The sequence below is a fragment of the Panthera leo genome, chromosome A2 (assembly GCF_018350215.1).
Source record: "Panthera leo isolate Ple1 chromosome A2, P.leo_Ple1_pat1.1, whole genome shotgun sequence".
Classification (NCBI taxonomy): Eukaryota; Metazoa; Chordata; class Mammalia; order Carnivora; family Felidae; genus Panthera; species Panthera leo.
The window spans coordinates 26,166,665-26,190,491 of NC_056680.1; the positions used below are offsets into that span (position 1 = coordinate 26,166,665).

The 23,827-nt window shown below is 41.1% G+C and overlaps 2 protein-coding genes across 5 annotated transcripts in view; one reads left to right on the plus strand and one right to left on the minus strand.

The window, feature by feature from the left end:
- Positions 1–898: 898 nt before the first annotated feature.
- On the plus strand, positions 899–11,665 carry KCTD6 (potassium channel tetramerization domain containing 6). 4 transcript variants are annotated; one of them, XM_042929814.1, is made up of 3 exons: positions 899–1,053; positions 8,871–8,940; positions 10,207–11,665. In XM_042929814.1, exons 2-3 carry the CDS (start codon positions 8,914–8,916, stop codon positions 10,891–10,893), a joined length of 714 nt encoding a protein of 237 aa, XP_042785748.1. In that variant the 5' UTR covers positions 899–1,053; positions 8,871–8,913; the 3' UTR covers positions 10,894–11,665. The 4 variants fall into 4 exon arrangements, with proteins under 4 accessions (XP_042785748.1, XP_042785745.1, XP_042785749.1 ...); XM_042929811.1 differs by lacking the exon at positions 899–1,053 and adding an exon at positions 2,048–2,137; XM_042929815.1 differs by lacking the exon at positions 899–1,053 and adding an exon at positions 2,838–3,182.
- Positions 11,666–13,985: 2,320 nt separating this feature from the next.
- The window catches only part of ACOX2 (acyl-CoA oxidase 2), a 30,123-nt gene continuing 20,281 nt past the window's right edge, over positions 13,986–23,827 (minus strand). Inside the window, exons 14-15 of the mRNA XM_042929816.1 lie at positions 17,359–17,491; positions 13,986–14,195 (exon numbers count right to left, since the gene is read on the minus strand). Of these exons, the coding sequence (XP_042785750.1) occupies positions 14,133–14,195; positions 17,359–17,491 (196 nt within the window). The 3' untranslated portion in view covers positions 13,986–14,132. The remainder of the gene's footprint in view (positions 14,196–17,358; positions 17,492–23,827) is intronic.

Below are 23,827 nucleotides of genomic sequence, written 5' to 3' on the forward strand. Positions count from 1 at the left end.
TGAATACAAGCTTATTATATAAAAATGAATCATATTTCAATAAATCACCAATATATTATAAAATACATATTTGAAAATGTAATTTATAATAGCAATAAAAATTTTAAGAGATAAATAGGAATGTTCTGAGAAAACATCTGACACAATTAGTTCCTCTGTTTTTAGTTGAGGAAATAGAAACCCTAAGAAGGGAAATGATTCCTCTAAGGATACCAGTAAGCCAGGGGCAGTTCTGGATTTTTAGCTGCATCGCATCCTAAAGAGCTGAGTGTTGGTTAATTTTGGCATTGTCTTTCTTTTTGTAAAAAAAATAAAATTCATTGTATTTTCTGATTATAAATTCAGTGTCTGTATATTCTAGAAAATACAGAAAATTCAGAAGTACATTAAGAAGTAATAAACCACTGGGGCAGCTGGGGGGCTCAGTCGGTTAAGTGTCCGACTTCTGCTCAGATCATGATCTTGGCATTCATGGATTGAGCCCTGCATTGAGCTCTGTGCTGACAGCTCAGAGCCTGAAACCTGCTTCAGATTCTGTCTCCCTCTCTCTCTGTTTCTACCCTGCTCATGCTCTCTCTCTCTCAAAAATAAACATAAAAAAAGAATAAACTACTAGCATTCCCATCTTACCACGGAGAGAACTATAATCAATGTATTTTCTTCAAAATTTTTGTCTATGTATCTTTGTGTTTTTAAACATAAAATTAGGATTATACCACGTATACCATTTTGTGCATGCCTTATTTCATACACATTTCCCTGTATCCTCATCTAGTCTTTTTGAATATAATATAGCACGGAATCATATTGATTAGGCATATGCCATTTATTTAACCTATCGATTTGAATTTTCAGAGAAAAATGAAATCATGAGATATGACTGTGATGATCATGCTGATAAAAGTTAAACCCTAGAGCCAACTCAGGCACATGCAGACATGAAAGCAGGTGCGTTTCTAAGGCCAGAGGTTATCCCGCTGGAGAAGAGGAAAGGACAAAACCAACATTTACCTGGCAGGGGACATCCTGCCTGGCAGGAGACAGAGATCTCTGGTAATTACGCAGGAAGAGAATGGGATTTGGAAGGAGTCTATCAATTAGCTCTGAGCCTTTAGGCAATTCCCTACCCTCAGAAGCCTTGACTTCCTTAGTGGTGAACTGAGGACAATATGGGTGCCAGGCTCACTTAGGGCCAGCTCCTTCGCGCCTCAGAGCCTTTGCACCAGTCATTTTCTTTGCTAAAGTCAGCTCTGTCCTTCTCCTCGTCTGACTGCCCATGTCGACCCTTGGGGCCTGGCTGCCCTTCTCCACTCTGCCCAGCAGGCCGGTTGGGTGAACTTATCATCAGGTGGTTTCTCCCTCCCCACCCCACCTCCATGGAGGGCAAGGCCAGAAGGTGCTCTGGCCTCAGGCCCAGCGTCCAGCCACTACGGAGTCTGAGGCAGAGACCCCCTTCCTTATTCTGCCATTCCTCTAATCCTATACCTCTTAACACTTAGACTCACAGCTTGTCATTTTTTTGTCTACTGGCTGTTTCCTTGGGTCTTGTCTGTTTTCTCCTCTCATTAGGACCCCCTTCTGTCTTGGTGGCCGCTGTACACGGTCCGGGCCCCATACACGTTCGTGAAACAAGAGAAACAGCTGTAGGGATCCTAGGTCGGAGGACACAGTGAAAACCGCCGGGGGCTGGGCTGATTCCAAACTGCGGGCGGAGGCGGGACGAAGAGGCGGGTTCTGGGCGGGGCCCAGGGTTTCAGAGGCGGAGCCTCGGGGGCGGGACTGAGGCTTCGGGGCGGGTTCTCGGGACTGCGGCGGAGCCAGCCTGACCGCGCGGCCCGGGCTGAGTTCCTCCGGCCTCTTGGTCCTCTGACCTCCCGCCCGCGCCGCCGGTAGGGGGCGCCCGCGCTCGTGGCGCCGCGGCTCTGCTGGGAAGGCGCCGCCCGCGCCGGGCGGCAGGAGCCGCAACTCCGGGCGCGGGCTCAGTCGTCCGCTCTGCCACCGCCGCCGCCACTGCCGCCGCCGCCGCCGCCGCCGCCGCCGCCGCCTCCGCCGCCGGGCGCAGGCTCGCTTGTCCTCAGGCTCCCGCTCTCCGGCCGCCGGCGTCTCCCGGCCCGGCCGCCGCCGCCGCTGCCGCGCAGTGAGTGGGGGCGGGCCCAGAGCTTGGGGGCCCGGGGCTCGGGAGGGCCAGGCACAAGGAGAAGCCGGCGCGGAGCGGCCGGGGGAGTGGGGTTGAGGAGAATCCGGGCGGTGGCGGGGAGCCGGGCCGGCGCGCTCCGGGGCTGGCACGAGCCCGCGGCGGGCTACCCGCGGCCGAGCGGCCGTGCTGGGCGCAGATTCCCGGGCCCGCCCCGCGGGGACGTGCGGCTTCAGCGGACCCGCGTTCGCGACCTCGGGGCGCGCCCCCCCCCGCCAGGGCCCCGAGCATTTTGTGTCCCACACCGGGTTGGGGTGGGGGGACTTTGCCTGTGGGGCAGCAGCGAAGCACGGCCCGGACGGGGACACCTCGAGTTTTGCGTGAAAATGATTGGTTTTTGGGGGGAGGGGGGTGGTGGCGCTTATTGGCCACCGTTTGCCCTAATTTAAAGGCTATGACAGGGCTTCTGAGCCCTGCCTTAGGGGGGTTTTCCGCCCCCAAAGACCCACTCTGCAGCTGAGTTCTTTATGCTCAGATTTGTGTGTCTTGGTATTTTTAATGCTTGATGTCAGAGGTGATAAATGACTCTGGTAATGGGGAGCCCCTGAAGCACCTGCTGGGCTGACGGTGGTGGAGGTTGTGTCTAAGGGTGGGACGGGAGAAACGAAACAGAGATCCTCTTTGGATATTCTGCTGAAGTTATCATGTTTCTGTTCAAGTATAGCTGTTCTAGAACAAGTTGATAAATCCAATTTTAGGACTTTGTGGTCGAAGAGGTTTGAGCGGCAAACAGACCCGGGGTGACCTGGCTTGGCCAGGAATGTTGGGGTAGCCCGACTATCTCCTCCCGTTTCCCCTTGGCTTGCTTATTTATTTATTTATTTATTTATTTATTTATTTATTTATTTACTGTCACAAATGCTCAAGTGTGATCACAGAATAGGAAAGAACCTAGGGGACAGCATTTAGCACAGGCCCGAGCCCAAGATTGATGTTTTCAAAGGAACAAATATGTAACGAGGAAAAGGAAAATCTTTTTATCTGCAAGGTTGGTAGTTTGAGACAACTTGCTCTCTGGTTGGGAACTACCAGCCCATACTAATAGTTCATTTTACGTAATGCCATAGATATTAAGGATTGAGTGGGGAGGACTGCCATATCTAAGATTTGTGTGATTGAAATTTTCACAAGTCATACTTTACCCATAGCATTACTAAATAAAGGAACCCTAGGGTGAATCCTTCTACAGATCCCTCAGTGTGTCTTGAATTTTGATATTGAGAGTCTGTTTAAAACGGAATGCACATATTTATTTGGTTTTGGCTCTATCTTGGAGATAATCCTGAGTCATGCTTTAGAGAAGTTCCTTCTGTGATCAACAGCTCGGATGTCTGGTGGTCTCTATAAAAGCCAGACGCTCCTCTTTACCTGTAATTTTGTCTTCTGGAGCTCCGGAGAAAGGAGGACCCGGGGAGGTGGGAAGCAGATTAAGAGGCCTTCTCTTCCATGTTTGCCTTGTTTCCACACCAGGGCTCTAAATTACTTGTGTTCACACACTCAAGTTTCTCAATTTACCACAGAAATCTTGTTTATGCTACTGCCACTAGTATTTTCACATTTGTTTAATACTTGCCAGTTTACAAATGGTGTTCTATTCATGCTCTTGCTTATTTTCTCCTTTTCTGCAAAGAAGCAGCTGGGTTTAAAGAGGGATTTATTCAGGGTCTCATAATTAGTAATGGAGCAGAAGTGGGATACATATCCTCTCTGGGGAGCAGTTCTCTTTCCTCTGCACTGGCCTGCGTGTGACTTCAGAACCCCTAGTCCTGATCTGTTACCCGGCAGGTCGGTTGTTGCCTTTGTGTTACGACTTGGTGGTAAAACTGTTTTGTGGAAGGCGGTATTATCCCATTTTATTTTGTAGAAACTGAGGGTAAGAGGTGTCTTCTGATTTTGTGACTATTTGTGATAGCTCTTTAGCTTTAAGGTCATGTTTTCAACGTAGAGCGCCTTTCCTGTAGACTGCATGGAGAGAGGAGAGAGAAGAAACAATTCGTTTTAGGAAAAAACCATCTATTTCTGTGTTGGTATGGTTAAGGATAACCTAACACCATAATCACATTCTCCTTGTGTGCCTGGCTACTTGTGTCAGCCTGTATGTGAACATCAACCCAAAAGACTCCTTTAGATGTTGCTGAACTAGTTACTATAAAAAGTATTTCACTTTCAAACACCCATGTTTCAAGAACAGAGGAATTCCGTACAAAGGTAATTTTGAAGGTATGTGTAGATGGAATTTATTGGGTCTTTTCTGAATGCCAGACACAGAGATTTCAGTAGAAAGGCATTTTATAAGGGCTACCTGGGAACTTTGGGTAGGCAGTAGTTATAGGTTTTTATTATTTATTCAAGTTTGGAGGTGTGTGTTCTGATGTGTAAGTTGTAATATAGGAGTAGGACTTTTGCCTGGGAGAATTCTTAGTTGTAGTCTGTAGCAGAAATGATAAACTCAGAATGTTTATGTAAATTTAGTTCATCATGACCAAAAGCTTGATTGGAATTCTGCAGTGAGGAGGAGAATGGCTTTCAGGAGTTCTTAGGTTATTCTTTAAGTTATTAACTTGTTGAATTGTGCATTTTTCAGATTTGCAACTTTAGAAAATTCTTAGCAATTTCTTTTAAGGCCTTTAAAAATTCTTCAGTATGTATTTTCCGTAGTTTAATTATCTGCTAGCATTACACCTTCAGAATTTACACATTAGTCATGATTAACCTTTGAAGCTTAAATGTGGGTGAATTTCCAGTACTGCTTCCCCCTCGCCCACTCACTCTCTCTCAAAATAAATAAATACACTTAAAAAAAAAAAAGTCCCTGAGGATAATCTTAAAAAAAAAAAAAAAAGAATTTTGTTTGCACCTACGGTCAGATATTTTCAGGTGGGACTGATTTTTAAGGGTCAGAAACCTTTTTTTGAACTTTACAATTGTTTGGGCTTGGTTGCATTCATTGTTGTTTAAAATGATCTTTAGTAAGGAGAGTCACTTTAAAGGAAAATTTTTTTCATTGTTACCCTCATAATCTCCATTCGTGGCAAGTATTCTGGAATATTAGATTTTTCTTTGTCTTCATCAAGTAAAACAGGCCCATTTGATGCCCATTTTAAGATCTTCCTTCTGCTGCCTGTCTTGTGGTCATTTAACTTCTCATTAAGCCCTCCACTGGAGATTGTGCCAGAAGGGGGAGAAGATGAAAAGCAAATGAATCATTTTCTAATAGTTAGCAGCTCTGAAAAAATGATTTAGTAGAAGGAATTGCCGCTATTCCAGAAATTCTTTCGGATTATGTTTTATTTCATTCATGTGTACTATATCTGAGATGTTCCTAATAGTCATCGATTTAGAGGCTGATTGTGCAGCTATTGGGTGACCAGGAATCTAACTGCTTGTTTTGGTTTGTTTCTTGCTGTATCTAAGCATCTCCACAGAGAATGTTTAGAAGTAAGGAGTAGGGATAAAATTTAAACTTTATCAATACTATTTTTTTTTTTTTCCCTTAGAGCTCTTTAGTGAACAGTGTGATTTTTTTGGACAGTTTAGTCATTGTTTTTGGAAGTGACTAATGATAACTTCATTTTATTTTGATGTATCTGCATCTTATACACAAATGTAGGGAGACTTTTGGGTGCTTTTTAAGAAACATGGGCTTATATAGGTTCCCATAATTGCTTTCTTGAATAATTAGGCTTGAGGTTTCATTACTTCTTTGTATTGGAACAGAACCTTGGCTTTTGCTGTGGAACAGATTCAAAGGCATCATCTAATTTTCTTTTTATGATTGCTAAAGAGTTACCTTGTTTTGGTTTAGCGGTAAAAAGGGGAAAGGGTTAGTAGTGGACAGACCTTGCACAACAGTTGTAACGTTGATGATATCTGATTTTTTCCTTTGTCTTTGGTCTCCCATTTCTCATTTAACCATTCGGATATTCCTGGTTTAAAGTTCTTTACTTCACTTAAGACAGAGGACACCAGTCTTCAGTCATGATAGTGAGTAGGTTCTTGTTATTTTTCCTCGGGAATTTTTACAAACCCATTGTGACTGCTCACTTAGACTCAGTTCCTATTAAATTTGTAAATAAAATCTACCTGTGAGGGTGTCTAAAATTAATCCTTTCAGCTTTTTGTTTCTTGGATTCAGTTCTTTCAAATTTCACCCAAAGAGGCGATTGATAGAAAGATCTAGACTAGGAGACAGAAAATCTAAGTTTTTAGTTACTTTCCAACTGTGGAAACTTGAGAAAGTCATTTAATCTGTTTCTCTATTTTGCATCTCTAAAATAGGTACAGTAATTCATGCACTACTTAATTGTATCAAGAATGTTGTGGGAGAAAAAGTTCTACCTCTTTTTATTTAAATTGTTTCTTCACATTGGAATCCCTTCTCTAAGGTTGTCCAAATATTCCTGCAGAGTTCTACTGAGTGAGCTCTTCCTGAAGTCCTCCCATTTGGAAGTGTTCTTGCTCTTTCTTCCCAAAGGCCTCTGCTAGTCCATCCATTATGTAGCACTTCTGAATTCTGTACAGTTGTTGCATGTTGCCTTTCTTCACAGATAGAAAGCTCCATGAAGGCAAGGATTGTATCTTCCCTATTTCTGTGTATCCGCATTGCACACTCCCTCCCCCCCCCCCCCCCCCCCCCCCCCCCGCCCCGCAGGGAACCTATAATAAATGTCTCAGTTGACTGAATTATTTTTTAAAATGTTTATTTATTTCGAGAGAGAGCAACAATAGAGGAGGGGCAGAGAGAGAGAGAGAGAGAGAGAGAGAGAGAGAGAGAGAATGAGAGAATATCCCAAGCAGGCTCTGTGCTGTCAGTGCAGTGCAGAGCCTTATGTGGGGCTCGAACCCACAAACTATGAGATCGTGACCTGAGTTGTATGCTTAACCAGCTGAGCCACCCAGGTGCTCTGACTCATCTATTTTTGAGGCTGTCAGGAATAAATACTCTGGGTGATGGGAAGATGCCAGAGATGAGCCTGTTATCAGAACTTTTGGATGACTGGCCTTTTAAATCACTTCATTACTGGAGGGCCTGGATGGCTTAGTCAGTTGAGTGTCTGGCTCAAGTCATGATATCATGGTTCCTGAGATCAAGCCCCGATTGGGCTCTGGGTTGCATAGTGCAGAGCCTGCTTGGGATTCTCTCTACCCCTAACTTACTACTCCTGCCTGCCCCCCCCCCCCCCCCCCCCCCGGACTCTTTCTCTCTCTCTCTCTCAAAATAAATAAACATTAAAAAAAAAATCAGTTATTGCTCTGTCCACTGTATCATGTACTGAATCGGATGCACATAATGTAAATTGGTAAAGCCTGTTTTCTTGTTTCTATTTACTTCAAGTGCTATGAAGCAAGTCAGAGGAATGAAAAGTTGTCACAACAGCCCTGAATTTGACATTTGTTCCATTTCTCACCCTGTAGCATGTGGAGGCCTATCTATATCCAACTGCTGAGTATGGAGAATAAAACCTGACTGCACGTTGTCTGGTCCACATTTTAGCTTGTTTTCTTTGAAGAATGTGCAAGGTGGAAAAATAGATGCTTCAGGCTCTGATTTCAGCCCATGCTGTGCTATGCAAATGTTCTCTACATGCCTGAGTGACCTTTTTGAGAAAGAGCCTTTGTGATCTTCTGCAGCCAGGGCCTGTTCTGGGAATAGTGTGCCAGATTTCTCTAAAAGTGGGAAAAGTGAATCTGTTCAAAGACCATATTAAAAAGCCAGTGCTTTTCCTGGATAAATAACCGATAAGTTCGTGTTTCTGACTGTGTCTTGCCAGAGCTTTTGAAATTTGCTCTGCAGTTTGTTTTGCTGGTTGATTTGGAGAATGATGTGTGTGAGAGGGGACTGACTGAACCAATTCCATAGCTGGGAAAGTGTTTAAGTGCTTTTGAATTGTAGATAAAAATAAATTCAAACAGGCATCATTAGTGTCTGGGTGTTTATCAATGTCTTCAGGCTGCCTCTCCGTAAGTGCCGGCTGAGTAACTCGCAACCAGATTTGTGAGGTTCTTTTTGTCCCAAATTGTGCTCTAATGATTTGGCATTTACATTGGCTTCTGTTTGTTTTATTATTGTACCGAATGAAATATATCATTATTAAAAGTATAATTAATTTTTTTAATGTTGTAAAAGAAATACCATTCTGATATATTTCTCTTGGAAAGCGATACTGGTGTCACTTGAAGTCTTGGAGGTTCATGACTTTTAATACTTTTACTGAGATGTTTACTTTGTATAGCTGGGTAGTTTGTATAGTTTGCCTAATGGATGAAAAAGAATTTTCTCTTTCTCCCTTTCTCTTAAACCAGCTTTTTGATAAGGATCATTATAGGTTTGCACCAGAATAAGGCTGTAGAGTTAATCGTAATATTCTCCTGTAGAAATTCTAAAAATTGAATTTTCAGAGAGCGTAGGTAGAATTTGAATGACTGGTTTACTAACTAGGCTCTTCCTCCTTCCCTAAGCATAGGATAATTTTTTTCTCTAAAGACGGTCAATCTCTTAGGTATGAGTAGAAGTTCCAAAGGAATGCTTTCTTCTCCAGATCTTTGCCCTATAGCTAGTTTTGGTTGAGCAAAGATGAATAGTTCTCTGGTGGTTGGCCTGCTCTGTTGGGTGGAAAAATCCTTCGCTGTTTTCATGGTTAAATGCTCTATCATATGTCTTTTTCTCTTCCCCAAGTTTCCCTGGAACCTGGGCTCCCTGAGACGCAGCGCTGGAGCAGATGGATAATGGAGACTGGGGCTATATGGTGAGAGGCTTTTGCAGATGCATTTTGAAGGCTGGCAAATAATTTTTGTGTATCTTTTCCTTCGTCTGTATTCTTAGGTATAACACATCTTATAAGAATGAAAATTGTAAATTAGTGCAACACCCCCTCCCCCCTTAATTAGTTTGGATTATTTTGGGGGTGTTTTTGTTTAGTGTGGTGTTTTTATGTAGGCAAAGTCAGTATGAACTCTCCAGGTCACTTTTTATAATCACTTGAGAAAGCTCATCATCATGAGCTTAGTTTAAGGACCTTTTGGTCTTTAAAGTGTGTTGTTCTTAAAACTCTTCCTTTGTAGAGTAGTGACTATTAAAATAGTCAAGTAGGTAATGGTGTAGAGGATATTTTCTTGTGTTAGGGAAGTTAAAGGTGGAGAATGTGCCACTTCTCCTATCTGTACTTTCTTGATGTGCATGTCTTCCAATTTTTGTTTTCCTTTGGTAAGAAATATTTCACTTGCCTGGTACCTGAAGTCTCTCTGTCTTTATTTTTATTTTATTTTTTTCTTAAATATAATTTCTAAAATGGAAGGTATGTATTATTTAGAAAAGCTGGTAAAGGTCAGATTGCAACGTTAATGTGCAAAAGTGAATATGCTATCAGGTTATAAAATTTGAAAGCTGCCTTTGAATATATGAGATTGTGTTGACTAAACTGTATTCTAATTTAGTATTTGGCACTGTTCTTTCCATGGCTAAATTATAAAGATTAGGACTGCACAAATTTTTATTTTTAAAATAAATGTTACAATTTCTTCTTTGAGTGGGAAAAACAAAGTAAATATTTAAAGTAGGTATCTTTATATTGTCAAATCATTTTTATTATGTGTTAAATTGAGTTAAAATAAAGAAAGTCTCTTTTTTTTTTAATCAGAAAAAAATGAGTATATTTCAGTTTGGCCTTTCTCTTCCCATAGTCTGGTTTGACCTAAAAACTTCTCTGTAGATACTGGGCCTAAAATTAAATGGCTTTGGAAGTCATTTTTAGGGTAAGGCTTCATTACCGTCCATTTTTAGGGTAAGGCTTTAATGAATTAGATTTAGCCTTTTCCTACTGAAAAAAAATGTTAGATCCCTTTATCTGGGTAGGTTTATCATTAACAGTAAAGCTGTTTTGCCTTATAGGATTGGTAAGTACATTATAGCCTGAAGGAATCTTTTGCTTTGCTTGTTACCATTAATTTTCTTAATTTGTCAAAGTTAAGATTTAAGAAATTTCAGATGACTGATCATTTTTTAAAAATTTCAGATGACTGACCCAGTCACGTTAAATGTAGGTGGACACTTGTATACAACGTCTCTCACTACATTGACGCGTTACCCGGATTCTATGCTTGGAGCTATGTTTGGGGGGGACTTCCCCACAGCTCGGGACCCTCAAGGCAATTACTTCATTGACCGAGACGGACCTCTTTTCCGATATGTCCTCAATTTCTTAAGAACTTCAGAGTTGACCTTACCCCTGGATTTTAAGGAATTTGATCTGCTTCGGAAAGAAGCAGATTTTTATCAGATTGAGCCCCTGATTCAGTGTCTCAATGACCCTAAGCCTTTGTATCCTATGGATACTTTTGAAGAAGTTGTGGAGTTATCTAGTACTCGGAAGCTTTCTAAGTACTCCAATCCAGTAGCTGTCATCATAACTCAATTAACCATCACCACCAAGGTCCATTCCTTACTAGAAGGTATCTCAAACTATTTTACGAAGTGGAATAAGCACATGATGGACACCAGAGATTGCCAGGTTTCCTTTACTTTTGGACCCTGTGATTATCACCAGGAAGTTTCTCTCCGGGTCCATCTGATGGAATACATCACAAAACAAGGTTTCACGATCCGCAACACCCGAGTGCATCACATGAGTGAGCGGGCCAATGAGAACACAGTGGAGCACAACTGGACTTTCTGTCGGCTGGCCCGGAAGACCGATGACTGATCTCTAAGCCTGGGAGAAGTTCCTGGAAACTGACTCTCCAGGACATGGAAGAGACTGATTTTTTTTTTTTTTTTTTTTTTAATCACAGTGTGGGAATTTTTTTTTAATATTTGTATTTATTTGAAGGCATTGAGGACCAGAAGGAAGTTTTGTGCTTTAGCAGACTCCTCTACGTTTTGTTCCCTTTACCTTGAGTATGCATGTGCCTGTTCAGAGCCTCCAGATACCTTTTTTATAAAAAGAAGTATGAAAATCATTATGGTATATAATCTACTCTTAACAGAGCTTTTTTTTTTATTACAGTGCTACAATGATTTCTGATTAAATGGTCCCTAACTTAACTAGAAGGCTAAAAATGCAGGCATGAAAGAATAAACAGAGTACTCATGATGCCTTTGAGAAAAATCAAAACATCATGTAGGGTGACCTAGTTTCCAAACCAATAAGCAGTATTGTAATATTAAAGGAAAACTGTTCCAATCATTTAAAAGTACTTGTTAAGTACTGCTTTTTACAGTTATGACAACTGTTTCTTTCTATGCATATAAATCAAGCAACCAAATATCTGTAGCCATGGAAATGTCTGACTAGAAATATTTATATTGGATTCTGAATACAAAATGTCCCTGTGGTAGAACTCTTAATTCTATGCCTGGTGCAGTATAATTCCCAAGTGTACTGTCTATACCAGGAAAAAAAAAAAAAAAAAAAAACCTAATAAAAAATGAAATATGAAAATTAGGTTTGTATTTGTTGATTATTGTTACTTAAGGGGGGAATATTATATTCCTTGTGTAAAGTACACATTATTTGGTTTATGTCCCAGTGTATATACTGCCTGTAGCACATTTGTATTTGACTCAAGAGGATTCTGTAGAACCTTAGGATGCAGTCTACAGAACCGTACTGTGTTACTGGAGCAGGAATGGATGGAATTAGTAGTTTTATCTAAAATAATGCATACTTGAACAGTGAGCATAATAGGTTGATAAATTTTCTCAAATAGGACTTAGGTTGAAGATTATAGATTTTTCTTCAGTAAGCCACCAATTGTCAGCACTGAATATGACCCTTATTCTAGCTTCGTACTGAGCACAGGGACAGATTGCCTCTTTAGCCACTTTATTCTCATAGCGTTATGGTGGCCCACAAATATATTTTATTATTACAGTTAAGTCCGTTTCTGAGGAGAAAAACTGCAGTGAGTGGAGACTCTGGAGCAGTTGGAGATATGTATGTACTTTTATTTATTTCACTGTAGTTTTATTTTGAATAGTTGATTTGATTGTCTTTCTTGGAGGTTACAGGAAGGATTAGTTTAGCTACAGTGTGACTTCCTAGTTTACCAGAACACCTTATAAGAGAAATCCTGTAATTTCTTTCCTGTTTTCCTTTTTTTTTTTTTTAATTTTTTAAATTATTATTTTAGAGAGAGAGGGAGAGCGTGAGCAGAGGAGGGAGGCAGAGGGGGGGAGAGAGAGAGAGAGAGAAATCTCAAGCAGGAATGTGGAGCCCAATGCGGGGCTTGATCCCACAACCACAGGATTGTGACCTGAGCTGAAATCAAGAGTCAGATGCTCAACTGACTGAGCCACCCAGGCACCCCTTTCCTATTTTCTAGGGGAAGTATGGAGTTCTGAGGCTGTGTGCCCTCGAGTAGGGTCCTCCTTATGTCCTCTTTATGAGAACATTCTGAGATTCTGTCCCTAAGAGGATGAGAATACTTACCTATATCCATTTTTGCCCGTGTCTCTCTGAAAATTTATTTTAAGATTTGACAAATGACCAACATCCAGAAACCTATAATTACCCCTTTTTCACCATCTTCAACTAAACTGTCTTCAGTCTGATATCTCTTCATGTTATTGGCAGGTTGCTGTGGTTCCAGTAAATGTGCTAGGATGAGGTTATCTTTTTAGAAAATTGTCTCATACTTCAAGCTGATTAGAGGTTACCTAAAAAAACATATTCAGCCACTTATGTGTTGTTGAGTTAGCTGAGGTAAATGCAAGACAATGATTTGAATTGAAAATAGATATAGAAATGGGAATAATATTAGTTGTTCCAGGATTTCAAAAGTTTAAAACTTACGAGGTTTCTTCCGTGACCATTTTACTGGGGAGAAGTTTGTTTTTGATAAAATTTCTCAGATTTGTTAATTATTAACAACTGAATGATTATTTTTATGAATAAATTAGAGAAAGTAGCCAGCTGAGATTTTTTGCAATTTTATGTGTCTGGTGGCATTTAATTTTGATTGTTTTATTTACTTGGGCAACATGAAAAATGTAGTTTGATTATATTTGGGTAATTTGAGACAATTATATCTTCTTTTGGGAAATTAAAAATTTTTTCTAATGTTTATTTTTGAGAGAGACAGAGTGTGAGTGGGGGAGGGGCAGAGAGAGAGGGAGACACAGAATCCTAAGCAGGCTCCAGGCTCAGCTGTCAGCACAGCCTGACATGGGGCTCGAACTCATGAACTGTGAGATCATGACCTGAGCCAAAGTCAGAAGCTTAACTGACTGAGCCACCCAGGCTCCCCTGAGGAAAATTTAAGTTGTTTTCACTGTGAAAGAGTTGATTTTCAAAAACTGATATTTAGTTGTATTCTCAGGACTCTACATTTTATTTAGAGTATTAGGCACTTTCGGAGGATTGTGTGTGCACACATTGTGTATGTGCTTTTAAGCCTCAGATAAATGTGTGCTATAGACGTGATAACTAATAAGTTCATTGAGTTTTTTTAAAGACCTAAAACGCTGGTGTTTAACAAAATAGAAGCTACCAATGGATAGCGCTACTATTTTTTATTTCAAACATATTCAGAAGTAAAGAGAATAGTGCAAACATTCATGTACCCATTGATCATCTTCAACTATTTGCTCTTTTTTCCCCTCCCATGGATTATCTTAAAGTAAATCACAGATGTTTCATTCATTTCAGACTATGTCTCTAAAAGATAATGATTCTCTTTAAAAAAATACATACTTTATTGGGCGCCTAGCTGGCTGAGACGGCAGACTCTTGATCTTGGGGTCGTGATTTCAAGCCCTGTGTTGGGCGTAGAGCTTACTTGAAAAAATCAAAAAGATATGAATGTATATATACTTGAAAATATATAAAGTGTATATGAAGTGTACTTTAAAATTTAATGCTATATATGCCATTAATGCTATATATGCCATTAAATAGTGCCGTTATCACATGGTGGTGCCTCTTGAATGCTGCTGATTATTTCACAGCTTGGCTCTCGAACTTTGTAATAGTGGTCTTAAATACTTCTCATAGGCAGGGTTCCCCTGTTTGTAGAAAAAAGTGCATTGTTAGGATATATCTGTCAGGATTAATGACTTTTACCTTCAAATTAAGTTTTTCATTTCAAAAAAGTATCATTACATAAGATGCTTAATTTTAAAAATTATTTTTTAAACCTATTTTGTGTGAACATATGGGGAACATTTTTTCCAAAGGGCATCCTTCCTTTTCTCATGCAGATTTTAAATTGTATGCAGGTGGCCAATTAAGAAACAGCTTATCATTTGCTTTTGGAATTTAATACAAATAAAATGCTTGACTTTTTGAGGTTCTTTGAAATTGAACATTTACCCACAAAGCAAGGGGCCAGAAGGCGGAGCCAGGTGGGCAAGGTACTCTCAGATCACATTATCGCCCATTGTCCTCTAATGTATGTCTTGATTCTTTCCTGCCCAGCTCTAGCTTCATCTTTTATATTGTTTATTTACTTTTTTGCTTGTCTAGGCTAAAAACTTTAAGCTCCTCATTGAAGACGGTGTTTGTGACTTTTTTGGCTCCCCTGTAGCCTTAGTACCAAGAATAGTTTCTGTCATGTGGCATATGCTCAACAAATATTTGTTGAATGACTGAATGAATGAATTGGTAAGTATGTTTAATGCATCTAGCAATTACTTGGACACATTTTTACAATAGAATAATTGGGGGAAATAGGATTCTTGTTTTGAAAATATCCCCAGTGATTCCTGCACTGTTTGTATCTATAGGGAATCACTTAAATACGAGTTCATGTACGGAGCAGGAACAACCTTTTGTAGCTCACTTTGGAGAACCTGGCTTGAAATAGCGTCCAGATTAGGGGGGGAAAAAAAAGCCAAAGAACACACCATGGCTAGAGTGAACCATGAGAGAGCGCATCATTCTGTCTAGGGATAAAGCTCAACACTCAACCTGCCCCAGCTAGAAGAGAGACTGTCTTATGGTTCTAAGACATTTAACTTAGCATAGCACTTTTCTTTTGGTAGAAAATATCAGTGAAATATAGTCCTGTTTGTACTTTTGTGTCTCCAAGGCAGGTTCAACGTAGTTGTTGTTTTAATGTATTTGAAATACCTGCAGTGTGCCATTTTCTACTAGTGCAGATGAGGAAAAATGTCTCTTACTGCAGCTTCAAAATTATAGCAGATTAGAAAAATATACCTTAAAGTGCTATTTTGGTGGACTCTTGAGGAGCCAGTAACATAAGATTTTATATATATATATATATATATATATATATATATATTAGCAGTCAACTGACTGTCATTTTAAATAACTGGAGACATTTCCCCAAGGTCATTTGTAATCTCACATTCCTAAATTGCTGTGCATGGAAGAGCCATGTTGCTGTACCTGTCACCTTTGTAGCAAGGTGATGTAAGCCAAGATGGTCAGAGTCTGCAGCAATGTGTGTGCAGCAGGTTCCTTCATCTTACTGTGTGGGTCATAAAACTATGTTCATTTATTCCATAATTGCAAAGTGTCTACTCTGAGCTAGATCCTGGAGTTAGGGAGAGGAAGAGTCCATTCTGTTCACAGTCCAGTAGCAGGAGGTAGGGAAAAGAGAAAAGTGAATGGGATGAAGTGCATAATGTTTTATCTGTTGGTGCTGTGGGCCAGTCATGCCCCTCATTTACTTAAGCCTGCCCTCATATAGTATCCAGATTAAATGCTTTTAAAATAAAGGTTAGAAAGGAAGTAAAACAAATAAGAACGCTCCCTATGTTCTTTAGTGAAGATGAGGAATCAGAAGAAGTGGCATATTTCCTTGTGTTGCTAGTTAAGCAGGTTTGAGCTAGATACGTCAGCATTTGCTGACAAGTGTTACAGCAGTCAGTTTTTCTCCGGAGCACCAAAGAGCATACACTTATCCTTAGACCACAGGAGCTAATCTGGAGTAGGAGGACTGCTGTCATTTTATGACAGGATTTAAATATTAGAAAGTAGGGAGATGTAATTATTAGAAAAAGTAACACAGCACAAGTAGATTAACTGTATTAAGAAGTAAATGTATCATACGTTCTTTAGGTAAGTTCTTTATATTGTTGAGTTAAAAGGATGCCTTTTTGGAGACAGGGAATGACCAAAATGGATTGATTGGCCTTCTATCTGACAAGCCTCTTGGAGGTAACCAGTTCTGTTATAACTTTAGATAATTGTGTTAAATTAAGCCATGAGGTATGACAGGATGCAAAATGCAAAGAGCAAGTCTAACACCATGCTAAGTGTGAATGAAAGCCTGAGAGTTGCCAATTTTATAAGGTGTTAAGTAAGACACCTTTTCTGAAATTTGACCTAAGGGGTAAAAAAGTAAGCCTCACTATCTGAAAACATATTTGCACCATAGAGCTTAAAATAATCTGTTGTGTACCTATAGACTATTGTTTTGATCATCTGTATCAAATCTATTAAGTATTAGTTACTGAATTCTGAATATAGGGTTGATTTCTTTACTCTGCTTATTGTAGTCATTGACATTCATAACCTTTCCCAGTGAGGCTTACAGCAGAGAGTCTGGGACGCAGGCCCCAGACTGTTAGGATTTTATGAGTCCTCCCCTTCTGTTAATGACCTAGAGTTCTGGTATTCTCTCTTAGACAGCTGGGGATCTTCTTGCCATAACCCTTGTAATTGTTTATATGGCTTTCCTGGGCTGCTGATGGCAGTACAGCAGCCTTCTTTGTTCCTGGGATTGTGTTCCTCAGAATGGATAGGAAGGAGGCATCTCTAGCAGACAGATGTGAGAGTGATCTCCCCACCCCAAGTTTCCTATCACCCATTTTTATCACCACAAAACAGAGTTAAAGGCTGAAAATAAGACGGCTAAATCACTGCAATGATTTTTCTTATTTTTGTGACTTAAAAGCTAGTTTGCCACTATGTGTATATGCTCTTGAGTATGTCAAGCCACGATTTAGATCTTGGGCCTTCCTCCTAATTCCCTTTACCAAATTCTGAGCAATGCATTTTGCTGATTGCAGTCCAGACTCAGAGTTCCTGCCAGACCACATCCCTACTCCTGGTTTCTTTTATGTATTCTCTTTTAAACATGTGCTATGCCAAGCAATTTCCAACCTAATGGGAATCAATTAAAATGAGAAAACATGGAAGTGTATTCACTGCTTGTTCTCCGCTCTCTTACATAATTTATAATGTGTTCTACTCAACTACCTGAGTATTGGTCGGTGACCTCTGAGCCCATTCGAATAGACGTTCATAGACATTGCCATCGTAACAGCCAAGTGCTGAGTTTAAGCTCTGATCCGTGAAGTCAAAAGCATCAGTTAACAAGATGGCATCCTTCCTGTGAGAGAAAACAAGAGTTTGTGAGTATTTTAGATTGCTCTTATGAATCTAATTAATCAGGGATGGTGAATAACAACACCTAATTAGAGGTTGCATCATTATTCACTTTTGAACAACTCAGCTTTAATTTTTTAAACGTTTTAATTTTTGATCAGTTATATATACCATAGTATAAAGAGTCTAGTAGTCTTCAAGGCTTGTTAGTTAAAATCAGTATATCCCTGTCCCACCTCTACTTCCTCCACCCTGCAATCAGTCTTGGTCTTTTAGCGGCTATTTTTGGTATTTACTTGAATATCTCTAAATGTCTTGTTTGGATTGCTACTTCTTGATTGTTCAGTTTTAGATATTGTCTGTTGAGTCTGCATTACAAAAGATGTTTTTAGTCCCCTCCCTTCACCCCTATCTCATCCCCGCTCTCTCCTGCTTCTTCCCCTTGGCCTTCCCGCTCCCAATATATAGTTTAAATACTGGTCAGACTTGCATTTGGTACTTACATGGTTATGACTATATGTCTGCATATTATTGTGACTTTATGTATCCTGCTCACAGTTGAGCTGTGTCCCCACCATGTCTCCTATTAAGAGGGATCTACTTCCTGGCCTGCTATTTCTCTCTCCAACACACATCATCCTTAGTGATTTCATTGTCTACCTGAATGTTCCTCTAAAACGTGGCTTCTCAGTTCATGGATCTTCTCCTTTGACCTTGTTCTACAGCCCCGCCTTGTGATTCTCCACCAGGATCCCACCCCAAGACTTGACGGCAACATCTGTACTTTCTCCGCGATGCAGATGGCATTCCTTTCACCATCCCTGCTCTTTTAGCTTACTCCCTCTAGTCTTTTGACTCTGATAACCCTTTTTTTAATTTTCTGGGTTTTTTAAAGGTTTTATTATTTATTTATTTATTCATTCATTTATTTATTTATTTATTTATTTTTGAGAGAGAGAGAGAGAGTGAGAGTGAGCAGGGGAGGGGCAGAGGAGAGGGCGAGAAGATCCCACGCAACTCTACACTCAGCTTGGAGCCCCATTTGGGGCTTGATCTCACCACTGTGGGATGATGACCTGAGCCGAATTCAAGAGTCAGATGCTTAACTGACTTAACTGACTGAGTCTTCCAGGCAACCCCCTTTTTTTTCTTTTTTCAAGCAACAAAATGTGCTTTATTTTAGCCTATTGAATGAAATATTTTTTAACCTTTTTTTTTTTTTTTAAGTTTATTTACTTATTTTTTAGAGAGCATGCACGCGTGCAGGGGAGGGGCAGAGAGAAGGAGAGAGGGAATCCCAAGCAGGCTCCGCCCCGGCAGCGCTGAGGCCAATACAGGGCTCCATCTCACCCATGGTGAGATCACGGCCTGAGCTGAAATCAAGAGTCCAGTTGCCCAACGGATTGAGCCACCCAGGTGCCCCTGAATGAAATATTTTAAAAAATTGTTCACATACTTCTCTTTCTTTTTTAACAAAGGGTAGAAAGCATAACATGCGATTTTTTATACTCTTCCCTAGCCCTCCTTTTGCAAGGCATTTGAGATGACTGGGATACTGTACCTACCTATTTTAATCCTCTCTGGATGACCCTCCATCATCGCTGTGAGGTGATTTTCATTTAGGGCTGTTTATACTTCCTTGACCTTCCTGGCACCTGCCACTTACGTAATGTCCCTCATCCTCCTGGTGGTCTCCCTTCCTTTCTTATTCAGCTGAAATTCCATGGTCTTTTATATTCACTTCCTCAAAAATATATTCCACATTTTTCACTGACTGTGTGACATCACCTTTGTGGCTCTATATGGCCGACCGGAAACCAGTACCGAGCGGTGTAACAGGCTCAAGTGGGCCCTTCCGGCTGCCTAGCAATCCTATGACATTGCTCTCATTCCTGTACTCTTTTATTCTCTTCGGGGATTATTTCACACCTTCTCTCTAATCCTTAAATCCATGCCACCTGCCTCCCTATCTCTCTCTCTTCGATGACTCTTCGTCCCATTTCACTGATAAAATGGAAGCAGTAAGAGCACATCCACAAGTTCTCACCTGTGCACCTATAGGTATGGTGCTTTCTCTATTTTTAGCACAGGTATGCAGTTCTGGCTCCCAGCTCTCGCCAGTCCCTCTCTGTCCAGTAGATGCCTTCTGCTCTTGCCTACCAGAAAACGATGTTCTAGAAATTCTCTTGCCTTTGCCTTACAATGTCAAAGTCCCCATCTCTACTGAATCGTTTTCGCACGTGAACATGGTGTGCTATCCCCCATCTTAACAATAAGCTTTGAGTCTGTTTCCTTCTCCATCATCTATTCCAGATCTTGACTCCCCTTTATGATAAAGCTCCTTAAAAGTGTTGTACTTGTTTATGCTTTGCTATTTCTTCTTCTCCACCTGTTCTTGTAGACTGGATCTGTTCAGGTTTTAACTTCTGCCACTCCACTGAAATAGTTCTTGTCAAGGCCTCCTCTTCTTCATCTTTGGAGGGTCCCAAGACTCAGTATTCCAGCCTCTTCTCTTTATCCAGTCACTCCATGGGATATCCTCATGGCTTTAAATACCAGCCATATGCTAATGACTTCCAAATTGATCTCTCCAGTCTCACTTAACCTGCATTTTAACATCTTCCTTAATTTCTAACAGGCTCTTCAAACTTAACATGTTCAAAACCAAGCCCCTGGGGCACCTGGCTGTCTCAGTCAATAGAGTGTGTGATTCTTGATCTCAGCGTTGTGAGTTTGAACCCCATGTTTGGTGTAAAGATTATTTAAATAAATAAAACTTAAAAAAATAAAGTGCCAAACTCCTGATCTTCTACAGCTTTTCCTGTGCATCCTGCCCAAGCCTGGCACATTTATAGTAAATAGCTACTCTGGCCAAAAACCTGAGCTCCTCTCTGTCACATACATCCTGTACCTAATCTGTCAGCAAATCCTATTCTATCTTCCAAATATATCCAAACTTTAGTCACCTCCCACCACCTCCAGTGCTGGCACCCAGTCTAACCCATCGTCATCTTTCACTTGGATTATTGAGGTAGCCTCCTAGCTGGGCTCCCTGCTTTTTATTTGTCCCCTGCCCAGTTCCTTACTGTCGCAACTGGAGTGATCCTTTAGAAAAATACATCAGATGACTTCAGACTGTGTCTTATGCTATGTTGAAAACCGTCCCCTTCTCACACAAAGTAAAAGCCAAAGTCTTAAGTCTTTGTGATGATCCCTACCCCCATCGTACCTCCCACCCCCCGCCCCAGTATACCCTTACCTCTCTGCCCTCTGCCCTCACTCTCCACCTAGTCACATGGCTGTAGCCTCTGTGGCCTCTTCTGTGTTCTCTGGATGGATGTGCCAGGCATGCTCTGGCCTTCAACATTTGTACTTCTCTGCCTGGAGTGTTTCCTCCCTGCCCGCCCCCAGCCCATGGCTCCTCTCACCTCCCCTCCACTTGAGATCTTTCCTCCAACATCACCCTCTCTGGGAGGCCTTCTCTGACTTACTTAAAACCACTGTCCCTCCCACTGCACCCCCAGCATTCCTGATCCCCTTCCCTGCTTTCCTTTTCTTAGCAGTACCATTTTGCATACTGTTTGACTTATTTTTTCTGTCTGTGTTTGTCTCCTCTAGTCTGCAAGCATTTGTGGCCTTTTCAGTCTGAAACTTCATTTGAAGAGTATTTTCTTGAATTATTTAATCAATGGCTTGTTCCCTTCTGTTTTCTCTGTCTGCTCTTTCTAGATCTGTTTTTTAGATGATGGACAGTTAGGATCAGTCTTCTTACTACTTTAATGTTTTTTCTTAATTTCTATCTTTTTGTCTTTTTGCTTTCTTTTCTGTGCAATTTATGCAACTTTATCTTCCAATCCTTCAATTGATTTTTTTCATTTCCACTATCATTTAAAATTTTGTGTGTGTGTGTTTTATATATTTTTGATAGAGAGAGAGAGACAGAGTGTGAGCGGGGCTGGGGCAGAGAGAGAGGGAGACGCAGAATCTGAAGCAGGCTCCAGGCTCTGAGCTGTCAGCACAGAGCCCAACGTGGGGCTCAAACTCACAAACCGTGAGATCATGACTTGAGCCAAAGTCAGACAGTCAACCGACTGAACCACCCAGGCGCCCCCCTGAATATTACTTTTTAAGAAATGACATTCTTGGCTTGTGGTTGGAATATTCCCTCTTAACTCTTTGAGGATATTACTTATCTTTTAAAAAAGAGTCCTTCTCCCAGAAGATTCTCTTCTACCCTCCAAGTTATTTCGTTCTTGCTTGTTTGGGCTCTGTTTTATGTCAGGGGCTTCCTGCAGGTGTCTGGTGATCCCTGAGTGTCTGACCATAGCTAAGAGTGGGGCATTAGCTAGCTGCTTAGAAGTCGGTGTGCTTGTACATATGTGGGATTCACTATGGGGTGAATTGGGGGACCGTGGGGTCAGTGTCTTTGGCTCTCTCTCCTTTGGGCTTGTCAGATTCTCCAGAGAAGGAGTGTGCTATCATCTTCCTGTAGGCCACAAGCCTGGCTGCCAGCTTTCTGGGAACCAGGGAAAAGAGGGCTGGGGGAGGGGGCTGTTAGCACGGGGCCTACAAACATTTGTTCAGGCTGCTGTTTTCTGAAGGGTGGTCTCATTCTCACCTATGCCTAATGTTCCCTGGCCCACAGACCCTCTATGTACCCTTCTGCCAGGGTGAGGTCAAGGAAAAGGCTCAAATCACTCACAGAGGAGGGGAACTGAGGGTTCAGATCCTTCTGAAACAGACTTCCAGCCCATCCTGTGGGTCTTACCTTCATCCCCATTGCCAGAGGTACACAGCACTACTAGTTCTTGGGGTTCTTTGGTATAACTTGTTTCCCACTTCTGATTTATGATCCAGTTTCCCCAGGTCTGCTAAATCACTGTCCATTTACTTTCTTATATTTAGGTTTCCTTTCCTGTTTTCTTTCTTTTTGTGGGTCTATACCTTTTTAAAAGTTTTAATCCCTTTGCTGGTGTTTTGTTGGGTTTCAGGAGAACAAAAGTAAATGCATATGTTCAACGTGCCATCTTCACCTGAACGTCCCCCAACTGAGATTTTACGACCTTACGACCCCTTAAACAACTATAAACTGGGTCAGCTAAGTACCATTGCACACAGAGCTGGTTCTTAGCATCACATGGAATAGCGTGCCATCCTTTATTTGTCATCTCAGAAATCAGGTTGATACCAAGTAATCAGGCAGAGAATTGTGACACAGAACTTTTGTAAGCATGGAGTCTGTAACATACCTGACAACCTTGCAATAATAGGAAGATTACTTAAGTACATATGTGAGTAAGTCAGTTTGTGGGTTCAGTGCATGTGTAAGTTGCCTATTTGTGTCAGTGCTGCTGGTCTTGTCCTAAGTTGTAAGTCTTTGGCACCAAGGCAAGCACTTAGAAATGCCGTTGCAGGTTAAGAACAATCATGCTTATGAAGTGTTAAGGTGATCTTTTGTGTTTCATCATCACTGCCAATCAGGGCTAGAATATTATTGTCTTCATGTACTTTAAATGCTGAGCATTTCCAGGGCTCCTGGGCGGTTCAGTTGTTTTAGCATCCAACTCTCGATTTTGGCTCAGGCCATGATCTCATGGTTGGGTTCTAGCCCCTCGTCGGGCTCTGAGCTGAGTGTGGAGTCTGCTTGGGATTCTCTCTTTTCCTCTCTCTCTGCCCCTGCCCCACTCATGCTTTCTCTCACAAAATAAGTAAACTATTAAAAAAAATGCCAAGCATTTCCAGATTAGATACACTTGGGCTGAACTGTGCAATACTCAGTTCTGCTATTAGTGGTTCCCACCACTGGAGTCTGTACATTAGGGAAAGCTTAATACCTGGGGCATAATTCTATAAAATGTATTTTTGACAGTTTTGATGATTTAATTGAGCATTTACCGACTGCCAAGTATCTGTTAGGTGCTTATGTGAAGCCATAAATGGTTTATAACATGTTGCATGTTGTTAGAAATAAAACTAATTTGATCTAGTCTTTTTTTTTTTTAAACTTTGTCATGAGTAGCTTTTTTTTTTTTTTTTTTAATTTTTTTTTTTCAACGTTTTTTTAAATTTATTTTTGGGACAGAGAGAGACAGAGCATGAACAGGGGAGGGGCAGAGAGAGAGGGAGACACAGAATCGGAAACAGGCTCCAGGCTCTGAGCCATCAGCCCAGAGCCTGACGCAGGGCTCGAACTCACGGACCACGAGATCGTGACCTGGCTGAAGTCGGACGCTTAACCGACTGTGCCACCCAGGCGCCCCGAGTAGCTTATTTTTTAAATTTCAAATCTTTTTCCTTTTTATTATCTTAGTCTTGTAGATTATGTGAGCTATTGGAGGTC